General features: G+C 32.5%; 1 protein-coding gene across 2 annotated transcripts in view; it reads left to right on the top strand.

Annotated features, from left to right (window-relative positions):
• Positions 1–608: 608 nt before the first annotated feature.
• The window catches only part of LOC140056701 (gamma-2-syntrophin-like), a 34,830-nt gene continuing 14,662 nt past the window's right edge, over positions 609–20,776 (top strand). For both annotated transcript variants that reach the window (XR_011846806.1, XM_072102167.1), the window contains exons 1-4: positions 609–813; positions 18,065–18,193; positions 18,412–18,441; positions 20,621–20,677. Coding sequence is in view for 1 of the 2 variants with exons in the window: in XM_072102167.1 (XP_071958268.1) it covers positions 796–813; positions 18,065–18,193; positions 18,412–18,441; positions 20,621–20,677 (234 nt within the window). In the remaining variant the exon portion in view is untranslated. The remainder of the gene's footprint in view (positions 814–18,064; positions 18,194–18,411; positions 18,442–20,620; positions 20,678–20,776) is intronic.

The raw sequence follows: 20,776 nt of genomic DNA, 5'->3' as shown, positions 1-20,776 counted from the left end.
TTTAATTTGTACAAAATTGAATTAGTTCTTTTATTTATATTTATTATATTTATTTTTATTACTTTTAATTTACTTTTGTATATTTGTTGTTTTGTTCTTCTTGTGTGCCACCGATATAAAGGTGTCCAATAAAGATTATTATTCCAGAAAAAAAATATCAAGTAATCGTGATTGAAAGTTATTTGTTAATCTTCCTATTTCTCCATTTAAGATTGAGGCATGCCTCTCGTTTTTCGGTTTGATCATCTTATCTTATCAACTTATTACAGTATGTATCGTGTAATAAATTAAATTATTTTGGTAATATAATAATTTTTATTATTATGTTTAAAAAATATTGTTTTTTAATAGGTCCCTCACAATGCGATGACCGTCTGAAATAAGTTGTCTCAGGTTTCTTGAATGATATACCGCCCTCTATAATATTCAGAAAAAAAATTGTATTATCTGCGCTAAATAAAATGTCAAAATTAGATTGGAAATCGTATACTAACAATCTCCGTACTTTATGCAATTGATCCAATTTAATAATTATGCAAATCTGTGTCCATATTGGTAACCTTTAGAAATTTAACCTTTGACCAATAAACTTGGGAAAGCATCATAATAGGAAAATACTAGGTCACACATGTTACCGCGGTATAAACCAAAAAGCATGGGTGTGTTTTGGTGGTGTTAAGTTCGCGAGCTCATTTTTGTGGTTTCTGCCGCGGTTGTAACAAATTTGGGATGTATATTATCGAAGAAAGAAGCTCAATGGTCGAATAAAAAATATGATTGGCGATAAAAAGTAACATGGACGGTGAAATGAAGGTATTATTTTTCTTACATATAGTTTTCATCTTTTACTTTTCTGGTACATAAATGCACGAATTTAGGTTTTAAATTTCATCGATTTGGTTAGGCCTGGCAAACCTCATCCCTCAGGCTGTGTCAATGACACTGCCCGATTGTATTCTACATAGGAAAAGGCTACCATAGCCAGCTAGGCCTACTATGTGGATGAACTATAGTATAATATCTATGTGGGCCTAGGGTTTTAATACATGATGGGAGTATTAGCATACATCATAATTTAATCATCTTCACTTTTCAGAAAGGAATATTTAAAAAAGAGTAAGACTAGAATAAAATAACTAAAAAAAGACAAAATAAAAGAGTGGCTACTACAGTATATAATATCTAGGCCTATAAATACTATAAGTTAAGTAGTTCAATGTTAATTTATATAATGGCAGTGTACTGCTGTCCCATACCTTTTTTTTGAAGATGAAGGGTATGCTACCACCATCTTATAATGCATGGGAGGAACCAGTTGATGTGTTGATAAAGGGGTTGGCAATTTATATTGTCTTTGTTTGGATCATTATCGGCTGCTGTCCTAAACCGTGTAAAAGTACTAGGCCAATACCCCGCAAAAATATTTCTGCAATATTGTGAAAGACGATAGTGAGTAAACCTGGCCTAACCTTAAAGGCCAGGTGCGGGCAAAAAATTTCTATTGAGCATACATTCCAATAATTATCGATCTATAGTTTCCCATATGTTTCATAATTTTTGGGATTTTATTTGTGTTACACAAGTTTGTTGAAAATAAGCACTTTCTTATCAGTGGGGGGATAGTTACACGGTAAAATCTCTATTCTTTTGTACACACATTTTGTAAATAGAGAGGCATTTTAAAAAGCTATGAAAAATAAACGGTGTGGTAAAAAATGTTATCAGATGACTAAATATAGGTAATATAACTTGAATTTTACATTTCTGGTATTTTTATTCAACTTCAAATTTTTATTTTCATGCTATAGCAAAAATTATCCACCGTATATCCACCATCTTTTTTCACTTGCTAGGGAGTCACGAGACATGTTATTACATTAGGTTAACAACCTAGCTACTGAAAAAAGTCTTCCTGGTTTTTATGGAAGAATTTTGCCAAATTTTGTTTTTGACCATATTAAGGGAAATTCATGTTTTTTCGTCTTGATTTCTGTTACAAATATTTGATTTATGTACAATTAACCAAATATTATATTTAAAATTCATGCCTGTACCTGAGCTTTAAACTCAATAAAAGACGATGGTGAGTATTAAGACGACCAATATGAAAAAGAGTATCAATCGGTGCTCCATACAAAATTTCCTGATTTTAATTTTATCACGAGCAAAATATATTACTGTACGATTAAAATAAATTCAGACTTATTTCAAATGCGACCAATTTCATCTAATAAAGTGGCACTTGTCTTTAGGATTTAGTTAGTACAGAATGGTCTTGCCTATTTTTTTTAAAGGTCTCCTAATTGTCTTAAACATCAACAAAAAAGCCTGAATATGGTATTATAACCATTATGCTTGGAAGAACTTTAAGTGTAAGATTTGTAAATTGCTTTAAATAGGTGTAAGTTTTACTGTAAATAAGCATCACAGTCTACTCAGCCAGGCATTCAAATAGAAGACTAAGGGCGCGTTTATACAACACGCTATTACACGCATATTCTACACGCCTACGAAAAGTGTGTTGTATAACAACAAAGAGATTCCGTGTAATGAGATTTTAATTGCAAAAAAGGCTACTTGGCTGAATCCTAAAATTTGGTGGATTCCCGGTCGCCGTTACCGTGTTGGAAGTGTCCTCAGGGTATATTTTGACCTCTCGTTAAAACAGGTCGTAATATCAATCATGTCATGCGACATTGCTAACAAGATTGGGCCCATTTGTTGCTGCTTCGCTGCCAGCAATCATCCTCCTACCACGTCTTACGCCTAGCCTAGTGGGGCCAACTCGTAGTGGTAGTAGGCATCTATCGTTTCCCACTCCAAACAGAATAAAAAAAATAACATCGCAAAAATGGCATCTTCTTCCATAGTGTATAGATGAAACAATGAAACCCTTAAAATAACTTTTATTAATTTAAATGAACCGAGAACAAAATAAACAACAATGCAAACGTGAACGAATACAATATAATGAAAATGGTAAAAACCGCGCGAATCGACAGCGAGGAGGCGACGATGATTGTTGACAACTCAGCCAATTCAAGCGCGATCAACGATTTGACCTTTTATCCTAGCATGCACTGCGTGTTGATGAAACTTCCGGTATAACACGGTATCGTGATTTCTAGTATAACAGCAAACGTTAAGGTGGGTTGACCTCGGTCCGAACAACACGCTAAAAATTAAAGCCGTGTTCAAATTTAGGGTGTTGTATAAACACGACCCAACAGTCTCAATGTATTCATTAATTAAAATATGTGACCAGATAATTAGTACACTATATCAATATTTACCAGTTTGTATTGATTGGGAATGAAAACCTTGAGAAAGCTGAGGGCATTGATATTGTTATTAAAATTAAATTTATTGTGGTTGTGTAAATAGTAGTACATATTATTATACACATGGATTAAGGTTATATACACAGTAACATCTTTTACAACTTTTTTTTGGAGGATGCGTTTTAACAGTTATCTTTTGTGACAGTTACCTTTTTCAACAATTGTATCATGTATAAAAAAAATTATTCCAACCTCACATTTGACAGTCTGCCTATCATACTGTTAGGTCATCAAAAAAATGTTTAATGTGATGCTATACTGTATTATAAATGTAATTATTAACATTTGATACAGTGATGTACAGTAACGTACAGTACATGATGCTGTTTATCACAACATTTGATACAGTGATGTACAGTAGCGTACAGTACATGATGCTGTTTATCACAACATTTGATATAGTGATGTACAGTAGCGTACAGTACATGATGCTGTTTATCACAACATTTGATATAGTGATGTACAGTAGCGTACAGTACATGATGCTGTATATCACAACATTTGATACAGTGATGTACAGTAATGTACAGTACATGATTCTGTTTATCACAACATTTGATACAGTGATGTACAGTAGCGTACAATGATGCTGTTTATCACAACATTTGATACAGTGATGTACAGTAGCATACAGTACATGATTCTGTTTATCACAACATTTGATACAGTGATGTACAGTAGCGTACAGTACATAATGATGCTGTTTATCACAACATTTGATACAGTGATGTACAGTAGCATACAGTACATGATGCTGTTTATCACAACATTTGATACAGTGATGTACAGTAGCATACAGTACATGATGCTGTATATCACAACATTTGATACAGTGATGTACAGTAACGTACAGTACATGATGCTGTTTATCACAACATTTGATACAGTGATGTACAGTAGCATACAGTACAGTACATGATGCTGTTTATCACAACATTTGATACAGTGATGTACAGTAGCGTACAGTACATGATGCTGTTTATCACAACATTTGATACAGTGATGTACAGTAGCATACAGTTCATGATGCTGTTTATCACAACATTTGATACAGTGATGTACAGTACTGTAGCATACAGTTCATGATGCTGTTTATCACAACATTTGATACGGTGATGTACAGTAGCGTACAGTACATGATGCTGTTTATCACAACATTTGATACAGTGATGTACAGTAGCGTACAGTACATGATGCTGTTTATCACAACATTTGATACAGTGATGTACAGTAGCATACAGTTCATGATGCTGTTTATCACAACATTTGATACAGTAATGTACAGTAACGTACAGTACATGATGCTGTTTATCACAACATTTGATACAGTGATGTACAGTAGCGTACAGTACATGATGCTGTTTATCACAACATTTGATACAGTGATGTACAGTAGCATACAGTACATGATTCTGTTTATCACAACATTTGATACAGTGATGTACAGTAGCCTACAGTTCATGATGCTGTATATCACAACATTTGATACAGTGATGTACAGTAGCATACAGTACATGATGCTGTTTATCACAACATTTGATACAGTGATGTACAGTAGCCTACAGTTCATGATGCTGTATATCACAACATTTGATACAGTGATGTACAGTAGCGTACAGTACATGATGCTGTTTATCACAACATTTGATACAGTGATGTACAGTAGCATACAGTACATGATGCTGTTTATCACAACATTTGATACAGTGATGTACAGTAGCATACAGTACATGATGCTGTATATCACAACATTTGATACAGTGATGTACAGTAACGTACAGTACATGATGCTGTATATCACAACATTTGATACAGTAACGTACAGTACATGATGCTGTATATCACAACATTTGATACAGTGATGTACAGTAACGTACAGTACATGATGCTGTATATCACAACATTTGATACAGTGATGTACAGTAGCATACAGTACATGATGCTGTTTATCACAACATTTGATACAGTGATGTACAGTAGCATACAGTACATGATGCTGTATATCACAACATTTTATACAGTGATGTATCAGTAACGTACAGTACAGTACATGATGCTGTATATCACAACATTTGATACAGTGATGTACAGTAGCGTACAGTACAGTACATGATGCTGTTTATCACAACATTTGATACAGTGATGTACAGTAGCGTACAGTTCATGATGCTGTTTATCACAACATTTGATACAGTGATGTACAGTAGCGTACAGTACATGATGTTGTATATCACGACATTTGATACAGTGATGTACAGTAACGTACAGTACATAATGATGCTGTTTATCACAATATTTGATACAGTGATTACAGTAGCGTACAGTACATGATGTTCAGCTGTTTATCACAACATTTGATACAGCATTAAACAAATAATACTGCCATCTTTATTTATTTACCGAATGAAAATATACGGTATGGTACTTTCCTATAGTATTGTGGTATGTACAGTAGAGAAGTGTAGACAATCATACAGTTGAATCCTCCTGGTGTGCACTTTTAACCAGGGAGTTGTAAAATAACAACTCCCTGGTTAAACTATGCCAAGAAAATATCGATCAAACGTATAAACCAATAAATAAATTAAATTATAAATTGCTAATAATTATTAAGGACAGATTGTGATAATTTAGTGAAGTTTAGAGAAAATATACAGTATACAAACTATAACTGTAGTAAAATAAATAGTAATATTGTATGCACTACATACTACAGTGTGTAGTAATTCAACGTCTAGTGACAGATACTGAAAATATCAATTCAGTACATACAGTACTCCAGAGGGCATACTTTTATCGCCTTTCAGAATTTCAAAATTATTTCATCTATGTAAACTACAGTATCAGGTTGTTCTTTATTTTAATTTGTCTTTAGGAAACATAAACGAATCTTGGCATATCTAAATTAATACTCGACAGACTGAGAAGATGATTACTTTGGGCCATGTAGGAATCATCATTGTATTTATTTATACTGTAGTGCAGCTATCACATGTAATTTTAAACCAATCAGTTTAAAGGCAGAAGACCTGATACTTGATAGTCTAAATATGCTACAATACAGCAGATGGATAGACCGAATTTAGTCTTTATTTCAACTGTACCATAAAACATGTAGACATTCTATACAGATTAATAAAAAAATAGTGTACAATTCTCAGTGGTATCCTCAACAACAACAATATTTATACACTTTTAATGTTACAAATATGTTATATAGAGTATATAGGTAAAGTAAAACCTCTCCCGTGGGACACCCCTTTTCAGTGCAATTTCTCCCAAAATATATGATATTAATAATATTATAATATTTATAGGGCAATATATGTTTTAACACTATGGCCAACCCCTGCTCAGGTAACAATTTGTTGGGTCCCGAAGGTGTGCAATTAATTGGAGTTCAAAGTGTATTTTGAATTATAAAATTAGAGAGAAATATAGTGCAGAGATACAATTTACATTGAAATTGAAAATCAGCAACATTTTATGCATGCTGTACAAAATAAAAACCAATAATTAGGAGTAGCACAAAATATTAAAGTGTATTGATTCCTTTTGACTACAGTATTTTTTACTTTAAATTACAGTTTTTTCAAATAAATACATTTTTTTGACTGTGACAAATAAAATTGCATTAAAAAAAAAGAAAAACTATCTCAATGCTTTCTTTTGACAAAATCTGTGGTAGGAATTACAAATTTTTTGTTGGAGAACAACCTTCCAAAATGAGGGGAAAGAAAACAAGGGTACGTACAAAATTGTGTCTCACAAGATTTGGTAGACATCGATGTTATCTTTATAGTTGATTATGTTATAGGCAGGGTTTCCTGGACCTAGAATGCTACTGTGTGCCATATAATAAAATATAGGATGAATCAACCAGATTTACATTACAGGTTCAAGATGACACAGGACAAGATGATAACATTCACTGATTGGCATTTTTAGTGGAAGCCTATTAAACGAATATCCCCCACCCCCAGTGTTGTCATTAGCAGACATAATTTATAACTGATTCAATTTGTTGATTAATCTTAATGTACAGTATTACAGTACAGTTAGTAGGATGAGAGCTTGATCTTATTTTGTAGCCCACTGGGTTTGATAGTAGGCTTCTTGAGAGTTGCATTTAAAAACTGATAACAACTACGGTAACAACTGCTGCAGGCTGTGTCACATCTGGATTCTCTCAGCATCAGTTTTAAGGACTATTAAACTGATGTATGATGAACCCCATGTCATATTTTAATTAACTCTTTGAAATCTAACATTTTGATAATTACTGTAATAAACAAGGTAAAGAACTGTCTCAAAAGCAATTTTGTTTTTAGAATCGCCACAATTACAAAAAGTCCCTTTTTAAGGGCTGCTCAAAATTAATATCTTTTCTTGGGATTTTAAGAGGTTTGAAGCGATATAGTCGTACTGTAGTGAAACTAAATTCGGGAATGCAGATTTTAAATTTGAGAAAAAGAATAAAATATTTTACAGAATGTAGTTTTAACAGTAATTTTTAAGATTTAATGGAGCTACAGATGTAGTATAATTAGTTTTTGAGGCATTCCACTTAAAAAAAAAAAAAAAAACTCCTCACACCTTCAGTGTGTATCTAAATTTAACATCATTGTTTGTAAATAACAAATATTATTATTTTATAAATTAATTTAAATTTTCTAAAACTATGTAGACTAGTTTCTGCAACCATTTTGTTTTAATTATTCCATGTAATAATTTATACAAATTATAGTATGACCTAATTTTGTCAGGTCGGTTGGACCAACTACAAATATTAACTCAGCTTGTAAGAGCAACCAATGTCACACAATCTGGGTTCCCCCACTCTTCTCTGATTGGTGATTTAATCATCGTTACTATGATGATCAATTTGGGTTCTTCACCAATCACAACTAATTACAATATATTCTCGTCAAGTTTGACTGGTGCCTCTCAAGTCAGTTTGTAGTGTGATCAATATTGCCATTGTTATATTATACGTTACTGGTTTAATGTGCAATTTTTAATAATACCAAATTGGAATACGTATCGTTGAATTATTCCACTGTGGTGTTCCATATACTGTTCGCATTGTCAATGGATTGTATCGTTTGATTACATTATGCGTTTGTTTTTGATGAAAGTGTTCTGACATCGAACGTTCGTTTCTTTTCAGGATAAATTAATCTTATTTACTGTAGGATTATTCGCTGTATATTCTTCAGCTTTATACAAAATATTGTATGTATTTCTTGCTTACTGCGTTATGTAGAAGGTTTGCTTGTCTTTTTGCCTGGTAACTGCAGGACAACAGTATAGCCCTTTAGTTTGTTTGCAGTTGCTAGCCCCATTTGTTAGAATTTATTGAATAATAATTTTTTTAGTAAAGCTGGTTTGACAAAAATAGTGTGATGTGCCCAAATATGGTAGTGATATGCTTAGATATGCTTAAATATGGTAGTGATATTTAGTATGATACATCATGTCTATATGGATATATCACATTTTGTGACAAGGTTGATAGTGTACTGTAAGACAGAGCTTAAGTCTGTTCATTGCTTTGTTCTTTTTTCTTTTTCTGCTTCTCTAATTGTCAATTCTTTGAGTATCTCTGTGCTCTGTGTTTTTGTTAGCCTCATTTGCCATTACAGTTGCCTGCTGCTAATTATAGGTTTACTGATTACTGTATACCTTTTTACTGATGTCCAGTTCGATATATTTGTATCATTCATTGTTCAGAGAGCTCTTCAAATTTGAATAGATAGAATATTTTGCATAACAATAACTGTATCTTTGTATTTAAAGTACAGTTAATACTGTACATATTTTTTGACATTTACTATCTTCAAAAAACTAAACTTTAAAACCTGGGAAGTGGCATTCATATACATCTGATGCCTACTGGTTTACAGTAGATTGTACTTTGCACCAATACCAAAAACATGTACAGTACAGTAATAAACTCATTTGTATATTACTTTAAAACATCAATGTACAGTTCCAATTTTCAGTCTTCAAAATCTTGCAACCAGATGGTACTGTATTTATGATTTATAAAACAGATTTTTATTGTCATAACATGATGTAGTGTACAGATGTAACTCTGGCAGCTGCATAAACTTTGATAGGATTAATGTATTAGTTGCCTGTTCAATTTTGTAATATGCCATTGCCAAATTTTCCAATTATTCACTCAATTCTATTCGATTCGATCCATGTATTATACTATAACAATGTTTTTTAAATGCACAAAGATGTTTTAAATTATTAATCAATTTGATAGTATATAAATCTATAAATTTTCGAATCATTGAATGTTTGAATTTCAACAATTTTAATTTCAACAATTCAATCTTTTTGAGATTTTAGAACCTTTCTGAAAAAAGTGAAATACTATAAAATTATGAAATTAATCAGTTTGCTGTATTGACAAAAATAAGTTAGAAATATAGAATGACTGTGACTTTTTTTATAAACATTTTAAAAGGATGCAGAACTTTAATAATCAATAGATTAATTTCACTTGGCCTGATTGTGTACCTTGGCCTGATCACTGTAAACTACCATCTAATTTATTGATTTAGCTCGTTAAATGAATGAATGAATTTTAATGAAGATTAATGAAGGCTATTCAATGTTAAAAGCTAAGATCGCACTCGGAGAGGCTCAGAGAAAGACCAAAAGACCAAAAGGAAGACCAAAAACAACATGGATGGCAAACATAAAAAAGGAAACAGAACTTTTCACACGCGGACCTATGCACATGCTTGCTCAAAAACGCACTGAGTGGCGAAAACAAGTGAGACGCGCAATGTCTAACAACGATTAGCATTTTAAGAGAAAGGTTCAATGTTGAGTACTTTAATTTTGAAGCATATACTGTTGATACAACAATATTAGATAGTATACAATATTATATAATAGGGTATAAGGGTTGTACGGTTGTATGTCAGCTCCATTGGTTCATGTATAGTACTATAACTCTCAAAGGCAGTGGCCTTACGCAAAGTAAACCAGAGGACCCTGGTTTGTATTCATTTATTTTCATCGCAAATTCCATAAATTGTTAAAATGAAATTTTCACTTCATTACCCCGGTTATTTTTAAGATCAAACATGTATGGAAAGCTTTGGCCTAAACTAAGGTAACAGTACCCATAATCCTATAGAACCCAACGCGATGTACTGTATTCTTAAATGGTCTCCCATCATGGACGTAAACGTTGCCGAGAATGTGGCCGTTCCAAAATCTTTATTAAGGTATAAGTTATTCAGGCTTATCCTGACAGGGCTACATTTTTTTTTTGTATTTTACGTCTTATTACGTAAATTAAAGGCTTGCAAAAATTATTACAAACATAATATATTATATAATACTCTGAGAGGGTATTATTTGTTTAGGAAAATATTATACTTTTTAATAAATTAAATGTACATTTGTGCCATAATTTTCATCTTAAATATGAAAAAAATAACTCAAGCTATTGTAATATTACTGACTACTGTATAGGGAAAAATATAATAAATAGTACTTGATATTTAAGGGTGAGAAATATTTGCCATGCTCTACTTAAATTGATCACGTAAAAAAAATAATCTAAATTTAAAATTCCAATCATGTCATTAGTTTCCTTTTCAAACGACCATATAAAAAAATTTACTAAAAAGATCCATCGGCTTTCAGAATTCTATTAGCATATGATTAGTTTATTTTATGCCTGCCGTCGAACATTAATTCTCTCCAATGATTTATCGTCAACCAATGATTTTTGAGTAACCAGGTAATTCTTTCTGAATCATTGATCTCATGGTTTTCTACGCTTTTCACACTGTTGTACATCTATATTACTTGTACATTCATTGTACGTCGTAATTTTCTTAAAAGCATGTTGTGTACGTGGTTCGATACAACTAGTTATTGAGTAGTAACATGTCAATTTTATATTGTATGCGACCATCAACCTATTAAAGGTATATGATGTGGACGTCTACATGTGAGGCTACAACGTTCTATTTTATGCGCTATTTTTTCATTACATAACTTTTTTTTTTGTGACATAAAATTGGTTAGTTCATGGCAGTGTACAAGAACATTTTAACAAGACTGCATTTTATCTGAAGTACAGAGATGTTATTGATAAATTGATAAAACATTTGTTGTGCTTTTACTAAATAAAGTTGTTAGTTCATGACATAGTAGTAACAAGCACATACAGTAAGGTGGAACAATTTTATGTTAAGACCTTAGACTTTGTTTTAAAGTTGAAATTATTTCTAGTCTGAGAATATTTGCCATCAATAGAGGACGAAACTGTATGCAATATTTGGATGTTTATTCTGTTTGTTATTGAAACGTACGATCATCAACTTGCTCTTCACTCGTAGACTTCACCGATAATTCTCGTGCTGATTGGCCGAGGACATCTTCAAGTGGTCAGACATAGTTAAGATGAGATTACGTTGGATCTAGTAATGAAAGTGATTAGGGTTTCGAGTATTATCACTGTTACGACAAATGTAATTAAATGTGTGTGCAGGAGACACTGTTTTGTTATCTTGCCTTTTGTAGGCTATTAGGGATATTGTACAGTACATTATGACTACAATATGCTAAGACTGTGTGCACTATGTATAGTACAATGTATCTACCATACGTAATTTACTTCACCTGTCTTGTACTGTAAAAGTGATTAGGGTTTATTTAATACAGCAAGTTGATTACAGAATGTTTTCTTTAGATACAATATTTTGTCCGTATTCCGAGTGCCTTGTTTAGGCTGTTTCAAGTTAAATTGAGAAATTTGTCAAAGAGGACACTGCATACAGTTTTGCTATTATTATTATTACACGAGTATACAGCAAGTTCATGTGTACAGTATGTTAGATGCTATTTTTCCCGTATTCTATCTATGTGTCTTGCTTTTGGATTGGCGATAAAAGTTTTTACCGACGAATTTGTCAGAGAGGACACTGCATACAGTTTTGCTAGTATACAGTTAGTATATGAATATATAAACAGCAACTTTATGAGTACATTGAAGCTATTTTCTTCATATTCTCTGTGTCTTACTGTTTGCGATTGGCGATAACAGTTGTTACTGAGGAATTTGTCAGGAAGGACACTGCATACAGTTTTGCTAGCATTATAGTATGATATAAGACAGCAAGTTCATGTGTATGTTTATATCCTGTTTTTCCCCTATTCTCTGTGTCTTGCTTTTTGATTGACGATAAAGTTTTTACTGAGGAATTTGTCGGAGAATACACTGCATATACAGTGCAGTACATTGTTTATTGTACATACCATTTAAAAGTGATAAATAGGGCTAGAAAAATTACCTGTAAATGTGTGCGTTATATACAATTTTTTCCATATTCTCAGTGTCTTGTTTAGGCTGTTGAAATGAAAGTTATTATTATTTTCTGAGAAGAATTTGTCTGTAAAGTAACACTGTAAGAACAGTATTGCATCAGGTATTGAAGAAAGTGATAAATGCACACATCACCAAGTTGAACATTAAATGTGTGCGTTTACAATAGATACTATTTTTTCCACATACAGTATTCTCAGTGCCTTATAAGGCTGTTGGCGATACAAGTAACCATCGTACTGAGAGGAATTTGTCGGAGATGACACTGCGTTTTAATAATCTACTGTTATCGGTCGGCCTTGAGCCCTTTATTTTACGAATGAGCCATAATCTAAAAATCGCAAAGGGCAAAGTGCGCCAGCCTTTGTGGCAAATACACGGGGTAAGAGAAACATTTAGTTTTTTCCAATTTGTTTAAACATTATTTTTTTTATGTAGATTTTAGCTTGTTTTATAATGATGTTGAGTTTTTCTATATTCTTGGTTATAGTAGTAGTATAGTTAGCATAGAGGTATTACAATTGACTAGAGAGTCAATTAAAATACATTTTATTATTTCCAAGGGAAAAATGAAACACATGGTTCAAAACATTATTTATTTCAATGCCATTCACTTTTATTATCAGTATATATTACTGTACTCTATATGTTGATGCTGTTGCCTCTACAGTATTTGAGACATACCTCTATGTTCAATAGTGATTTTTTTTTTTACTGTGATGAATTCATTTGTAATACTTTTTTTGTCGTTTCACATACAAAAACATTGTATTCTGCCATTTCAGAATATAAATGTTTTTGTATATCATTGATTTTATTATGTATGTACAGTGAAGTATATTATTTTCGAAGTTTATATTGATCATTTCTGTATTGATTTCTGATTAATATAAATAATGAATATTGATTTAATAATTATTTGCCTGTTTTTTCTTCTTTTAAAAAAAAAGTATAATACAATTTTGTTTAGTTATGTATGTCATTGACTTAAGTTGTTACTGTCTAGACATAACGTTTCAATTACAATTTGTGGATTTTAATGGAAACATTTCAAAACAACAATAATGGATTTACGTTTATGGGTAGGGCATTTGTCAGAGTTGTACGCTAAAAACAACAAACTCCATCAGTGTAAACAGGTCCTTAAATCGAAATTGCAAGTGAGTGCTGCAAGAAGGACATGAAAGGTCTCAAAGGGAAATTATAAAGCCTTCAATACTAAACACTGTAACTACTGTACTGTACATCAGTGTAAACAGGGCCTTAAAAACACAACTCTGCTTTATTTGCCTAAGTATATGGTTTACCAACTCGTACACTCATTAATTATGCTTATGATTACACCAATTAACAACAGCAGTTGATACTACTGTATGCACTAGAGGCATTCTGTAATTGAGTATGAAAGATAGTTTTCATATTTCATTGGACAGTTGTGAGATTTTATAATTGTGTGTACACTATGTGACAACTGGTAACACCACAGAGGTGTTAATGCCTGCAATTGGAATTGAGTTGACCTGTTTTTCATGGCTGCGAGATCTCATTATTCAAGTATAAACTGGTTGTTTTGTTTTAATGTAGTTATGTGTGCAATTTTGTGTTAACTGTATATTGTCTGTAGTAGTAATAATATCAAATTCCTCCAGGCTATAAAGGTTAATCTAGGATATGACATTAGGTAGGGTCAGTATTAGGGCGCGTTTATACAACACGCTATTACACGCATATTCTACACGCCTACGAGAAGTGTGTTGTATAACAACAAAGAGATTCCGTGTAATGAGATTTTAATTGCAAAAAAGGCTACTTGGCTGGATCCTAAAATTTGGTGGATTCCCGGTCGCCGTTACCGTGTTGGAAGTGTCCTCAGGGTATATTTTGACCTCTCGTTAAAACAGGTCGTAATATCTATCATGTCATGCGACGTCTAACAAGATTGTGCCCATTTATTGCTGCTTCGCTGCCAGCAATCATCCTCCTACCACGTCTTACGCCTAGCCTGGTAGGGCCAACTCGTAGTGGTAGTAGGCCTCTATAGACTATCGTTTCCCACTCCAAACAGAATAAAAAATAACATCGCAAAAATGGCATCTTCTTCCATAGTGTATAGATGAAACAATGAAACCCTTAAAATAACTTTTATTAATTTAAATGAAGCGAGAACAAAATAAACAACAATGCAAACGTGAACGAATACAATAATGAAAATGGTAAAAATCGCGCGAATACATCGGACAGCGAGGAGGCGACGATGATTTGTTGACAACAACCCAGCCAACAATTCAATTCAAGCGATCAACGATTTGACCTTTTATCCTAGCATGCACTGCGTGTTGAAGAAACTTCCGGTACAACACGGTATCGTGATTTCTAGTATAACAGCAAACGTTAAGGTGGGTTGACCTCGGTTCGAACAACACGCTAAAAATTTAAGCCGTGTTCAAATTTAGGGTGTTGTATAAACACGACCTTAGAGAAGTATTAAAAGAGTATCCTATATCTCCAGTATCGTTAATTCTCAGTTCCCTTATAGTAGGGCCTGTTTTTATTGAAAAATCCTGTTGTTGGTCGTTAATTATACTATAGATCATGATGCAGCCTAGTTTATTTTGTGCCTACTGTAGCTTACCAGGATAAACAGACAATAGCCCTTTCTCCTCGAGGAGTGAGATATAACTAAAAAAAGTAGACATTTTCATTGAACACCCCTATCCAAAAATGGAATAGTTGATGAACTATGCCCCAGGTGGGAGCCTCCCCACAAACCACCATCATCATGGGAGGGCGTTTATCCAGGTAAGCTGTAGCAGTCATACATAGACTACCAAAACCACTGTTGGTTTGTGCAATTTTGACTAAAAAATTTTCTCATTTAGAAATCTACTGAACTTAAGTCAAATTGAGACCGAAAACGGGTTGCATTTAAAATTGCTCCACGCAAACTGGTTTTGAAGACCAAGTCCAGATCAACTGGAGTTTTTAGAAAAGTATTTAAGATTTGTTCAATTTCTATTTTGCATTTTAAACTTTTATTTTTACAATTATTTGTACAGGCATATTGCTAATTAATTCTCCAGATTATAATAAAATAATAATATTATATTTATAAACTGCTCTTTACACAGCACAACATAACAAGAATAACTATTGAAATAGGTGAGTTTCAGGGGATGAAATCCCCTAACTTCTCAATTCTCAAAACCATAAAATTACACAAACAGATGGTAAGATAGGTTTAACATTGAATAGATTACAGCTTCAGTTTATAGCTGTGTTTTATCCAGATACTTAAAATAAATCCACTGGGCTACTAGGAATTAAGGATTTAAAGGTAGAATAAATCATGCATGAAATTTCTATCTGGAGAATTATAAATAGATACAAGAAATATTGTTCAAAACTAAAGCAAAACTGCTCAACTGATTTTGACTTGTTTCTTTAAAAGCCATGTACAAAACAAATGTTTAACCATATATTATTTCAGATAAACTTTTGAATAATACTAAGCTTTGAGGTCGTAAAATTTCATTAGAAAGAAACATGGCATGTGGGTTAATAAAACTCTTTTATTGTAGTCATAGTTGAGAAATTATGAAGAAAGACAACACATGTTGTATCCATTTAAGTGCTCAAGTTTAGTTGTTGAAGCAATAGGCTTAAACAGATATCTTGTACACACTACAGTACATAGTTAAAACTGCGTTCACACTGTTTCACAGAAAGGTCGAAGATGAAACCTATTCTTTGAACCATTTTCCATCATTTGACAAAACAGCGTCAGTCTTAATAATTCTATTATATATTAAATAGTGTTAAAAAGCACAAAAGCAAGAATAATATACATCACGATCACGGCCATACTGCGTTGAAACACCGGTTCTCGTCAGATCACCGAAGTTAAGCAACGTTGGGCCCGGTTTGCGTTCTGGATGGGAGACCGTCTAGAAATTGTGGCGGGTGCTGTATATACTGGAGAGTGATGGTGTAATGGTAATATCGGACTAGCATGTGATAGGCATGGGTTCGAGGTTATCTGTACCATACTAATTGCATCCTCAGGCAAGATGCTTTAACTCTCATTGCCTAATCTGGTAGGCGCTGCACTGCTGGCTGCCATGGGTCCGTGGAAGGCCTCACTGAGGACAAATATTGATACAAAAATACAAAATGGTCAAATTACTTGCATTGCACTTATGAACCAAGCTTAACTCTAAACAACTGAAATTTGTACTAAAGCTCCCATGGTAGAAAATGTTCTGAAGTGGAGGTGGGCTTGGACACTCGTCTAAATTTAAGATCTTCCAATAAGCACCCACCCAAGAAACTTGAAAGCGCTTTTTTTTCACATCCTACACTACAGTAGCTACTCTACCCATAGGGTCGTAATTGATGTGTTTAAACACAGGAAACTTGTGAGTTGGAGAAAAAAAAAATCTTGACATTGTACACTAATCCTTCAGTTGATTAACCATTTAATCAAGCGCAACATGCATAATTATTTTACTTAAATTAATCACATTGTCACGTTATTAATTACATTAACCTAAAAATTAAAATCTAAAATCTATAACAAATCTTTGAATTTGAATAATCCTAGCTTATAGCATCGTATGCGAAAGCTTAAATTTGGTAAAGTCAATATTCCTGACACTGAATATACTGAAATATGATATCAACAGTTATAAATAACTTAATGAATGAATGGAGAAAAGATTCTCTGCTATTACACTTTGATTATTGTGTTGGATGGGATATGTGTAGTTTGCATTTGTACATTTAGTAGTTAAGGTGGTAAGTTGAGTTGAGATAGTAGATGTACTGACCCCATTGATCATGATTCGAACAATTGATAAGGTGAGCTAAAGTACCTACCGTAGACAACCGCTAAATAACTATTACCCATGTTTCTTTGTTTTACTGGTTTGTTGTGTCAGTCGCGACATTCTGGAGACGATCATTGATTAGACTGTAATACTGTACTAGAATTTATGAGAATAGTAGAATTTTAATTTAGTTGCATATTGTAATATGATATAATAGATGTATATTTTTATTTCATTTTAGCCTTTATAATAATTTCTTCTCTACTCTATAGCTGAAGTATTTGGGACATACAGTATCTATAGGGATATAGGGAGAATGCAGTGCAGTACTGTAGTTCCAATCTTAAATTGTGCATACCCACACCTCCATAATTTTGGCAAATAGAGTACAATTATGCAATAAAAAAAATAGGTGTCTTTAAATCCAGTGATTTTTTCCAAGATTTACAGCTAAACAAAAATGTTTTTTGAAAAGTGTATTAAAAAAGAGATTCTTTCTATTTCGAATGATTTGTCTATTTTTCTTTTGACAGGTTAAGACAGGATTATTAAATTTGGTGAGTTCAACCAAGGCCAACGAGTTGGTTCAAGTCCAGTTGTCCATTGAGACTCTGACCGTCCAAAGAGAAGAACTCCTCTATGTTGACGCTGTCAAACGTCTTGTGAGTCTGATTTTTTTTATTCATTATATTTTTCTATCAAATTAACCATTATATAATCTGATACAGGATTTTTGACAAAAAGTACGATAAACGCGGCCAAAATAGTATCCTTAACTTGTGTATTTGATATTTACAAAATACCATAAAGATTTAACATGAATTCATATCATCAGCTGTAATTGGTATATTGGACTCAATATAATTAATTGTTTTTTTAGGCAAATGGTTCAGATTTGGATTCTACTAGGGTGAGTATTTTGTAAATTCCAAGGATACAAAGCATACATAGCATCCAAAACTACAACACTGGAGGGAGTGGTAACACCCTGGACGCTCCCTCCTTTGACAGCTAAAATGAAATTATGAAGTACTTTTTGATATCTATCTATTAAATGTTTAGCGTTCCCTGTGTGAAATATCCTGGATCTGCCACTGCATGGTGATATATATCTTGCCATTTTACATACATTGTAAACTACCCTACTAGGCTATACAAGCTAATCTGTGCATCTACGGTACTCAGAAATGATAAAACTATAATTTATAAATTTCTTTTTTTGCAAACCTTATTGAAATAAAACGTCTTTAAGAAAAGATTAGCTTTGTACTATTTTTACTATCATTTGAAAATTGGTTTGTTAAATTAATTTTTTAAATCATTTGTTACATCAAATAACCTTTACAATTATGAAATTGAACTTGTGATGAAAATGTTAAAACATGAATTTCTATGCCAAAAAATCTATGATTTAAATCCTATGATCTTTGCTAAGAAGAATAAATTACTTTATTTGTTGCAGTAGTACATAATTCTAAATATTTATCCACTCTACATTCCTAAGAGCATGATTGTCAACATTTTTTAGGAAACAGTATAAATCTTTCTACCTGTACTCAATTATGTATTTACTTTCTCTCTCACTTCGAAAGTGCAAAATAAAATTGATGACTTGAAACGCATCAAGAAGCAATGAATAGAACTAGTGATAATTTATATTTTATTCATGTGTTATACTCACACATTTTTCAGACATTCAATACATTCTAAATGACATGCACTCTGAAGATTTCTACTGCGACCTCTCCAATTAATAAGACACTTCCAATTAAAGACCTCTCCATAAAAACTTCTAAATAAAGACCGCTCAATAAGACACTTCCAATTAAAGACCTCTCCAATTAATAAGACACTTCCTATTAAAGACCTCTCCAATTATTAAGACACTTCCTATTAAAGACCTCTCCAATTAATAAGACACTTCCTATTAAAGACCTCTCCAATTAATAAGACACTTCCTATTCAAGACCTCTCCAATTAATAAGACACTTCCTATTCAAGACCTCTCCATAAAACACTTCCTATTAAAGACCTCTCCAATTAAAAGATACTTCCTATTTAAGACCTCTGCAATTAATAAGATACTTCCTATTAAAAACCTCTCCAATTAATAAGACACTTCCTATTAAAGGCCTCTCCATAAAACACTTCCTATTAAAGACCTCTCCAATGAATAAGACACTTCCTATTAAAGACCTCTCCAATTAATAAGACACTTCCTATTAAAAACCTCTCCAATTAATAAGACACGTCCTTTTAAAGACCTCTCCATAAAACACTTCCTATTAAAGACCTCTCCAATTAATAAGACACTTCCTATTAAAGACCTCTCCAATTAATAAGACACTTCCTATTAAAGACCTCTCCAATTAATAAGACACTTCCAATTAAAGAGTACCTCTCCATAAAACACTTCCTATAAGACCTCTCAAATTAATAAGACACTTCCAAATAAAGACCTCTCCAATTAATAAGACACTTCCAAATAAAGACCTCTCCATAAGACACTTCCTATTAAAGACCTCTCCAATTAATAAGACACTTCCTATTAAAGACCTCTCCATAAGACACTTCCTATTAAAGACCTCTCCAATTAATAAGACACTTCCTATTAAAGACTCTCCATAAACCACTTCCAATTAAAGACCTCCCATTAATAAGACACTTATTAGACCTCTCAAATTAATAAAACACGTCCAAATAAAGACCGCTCCAATTAATAAGACACTTCCTATTAAAGACCTCTCCATAAACCACTTCCAATTAAAGACCTCTCCCATTAATAAGACACTTCCTATAAGACCTTTCAAATTAATAAGACACTTCCAAATAAAGACCTCTCCAATAAAAACTCCTCCAATTGTAGACTGTCCAATTTTTAGAGACCTCATTTTTTGCTCACATATGAACTGTATTTAATTATTCCTGTATTTCAAAAATATTCTAATCAAATGACCAGTCAATGATATTGGAAAAGATAATAGGAAAATTAAATATACATACATATATTAAAGATTATTTGATCTCAATATTGTAGTATTTATTTATGTAGTTTAATTATTATTATTATGTTTTTTTTTTCTTTAAAGGAACGGACAGTAGTTGTTAAAAGACAGAAAGTTGGTGGTCTTGGACTGAGCATCAAAGTAGGTTGAAATAAAAAAACAAGATTATGTAGCTGATTGTCTATGTCTATTTTTAAAAGAGGGGACATTTATTTTATAATTTTTGAGGTAATATTAAAT

This window comes from Antedon mediterranea, chromosome 1 (assembly GCF_964355755.1).
Source record: "Antedon mediterranea chromosome 1, ecAntMedi1.1, whole genome shotgun sequence".
Classification (NCBI taxonomy): Eukaryota; Metazoa; Echinodermata; class Crinoidea; order Comatulida; family Antedonidae; genus Antedon; species Antedon mediterranea.
This window is presented reverse-complemented; position numbering and strand designations above follow the sequence as displayed.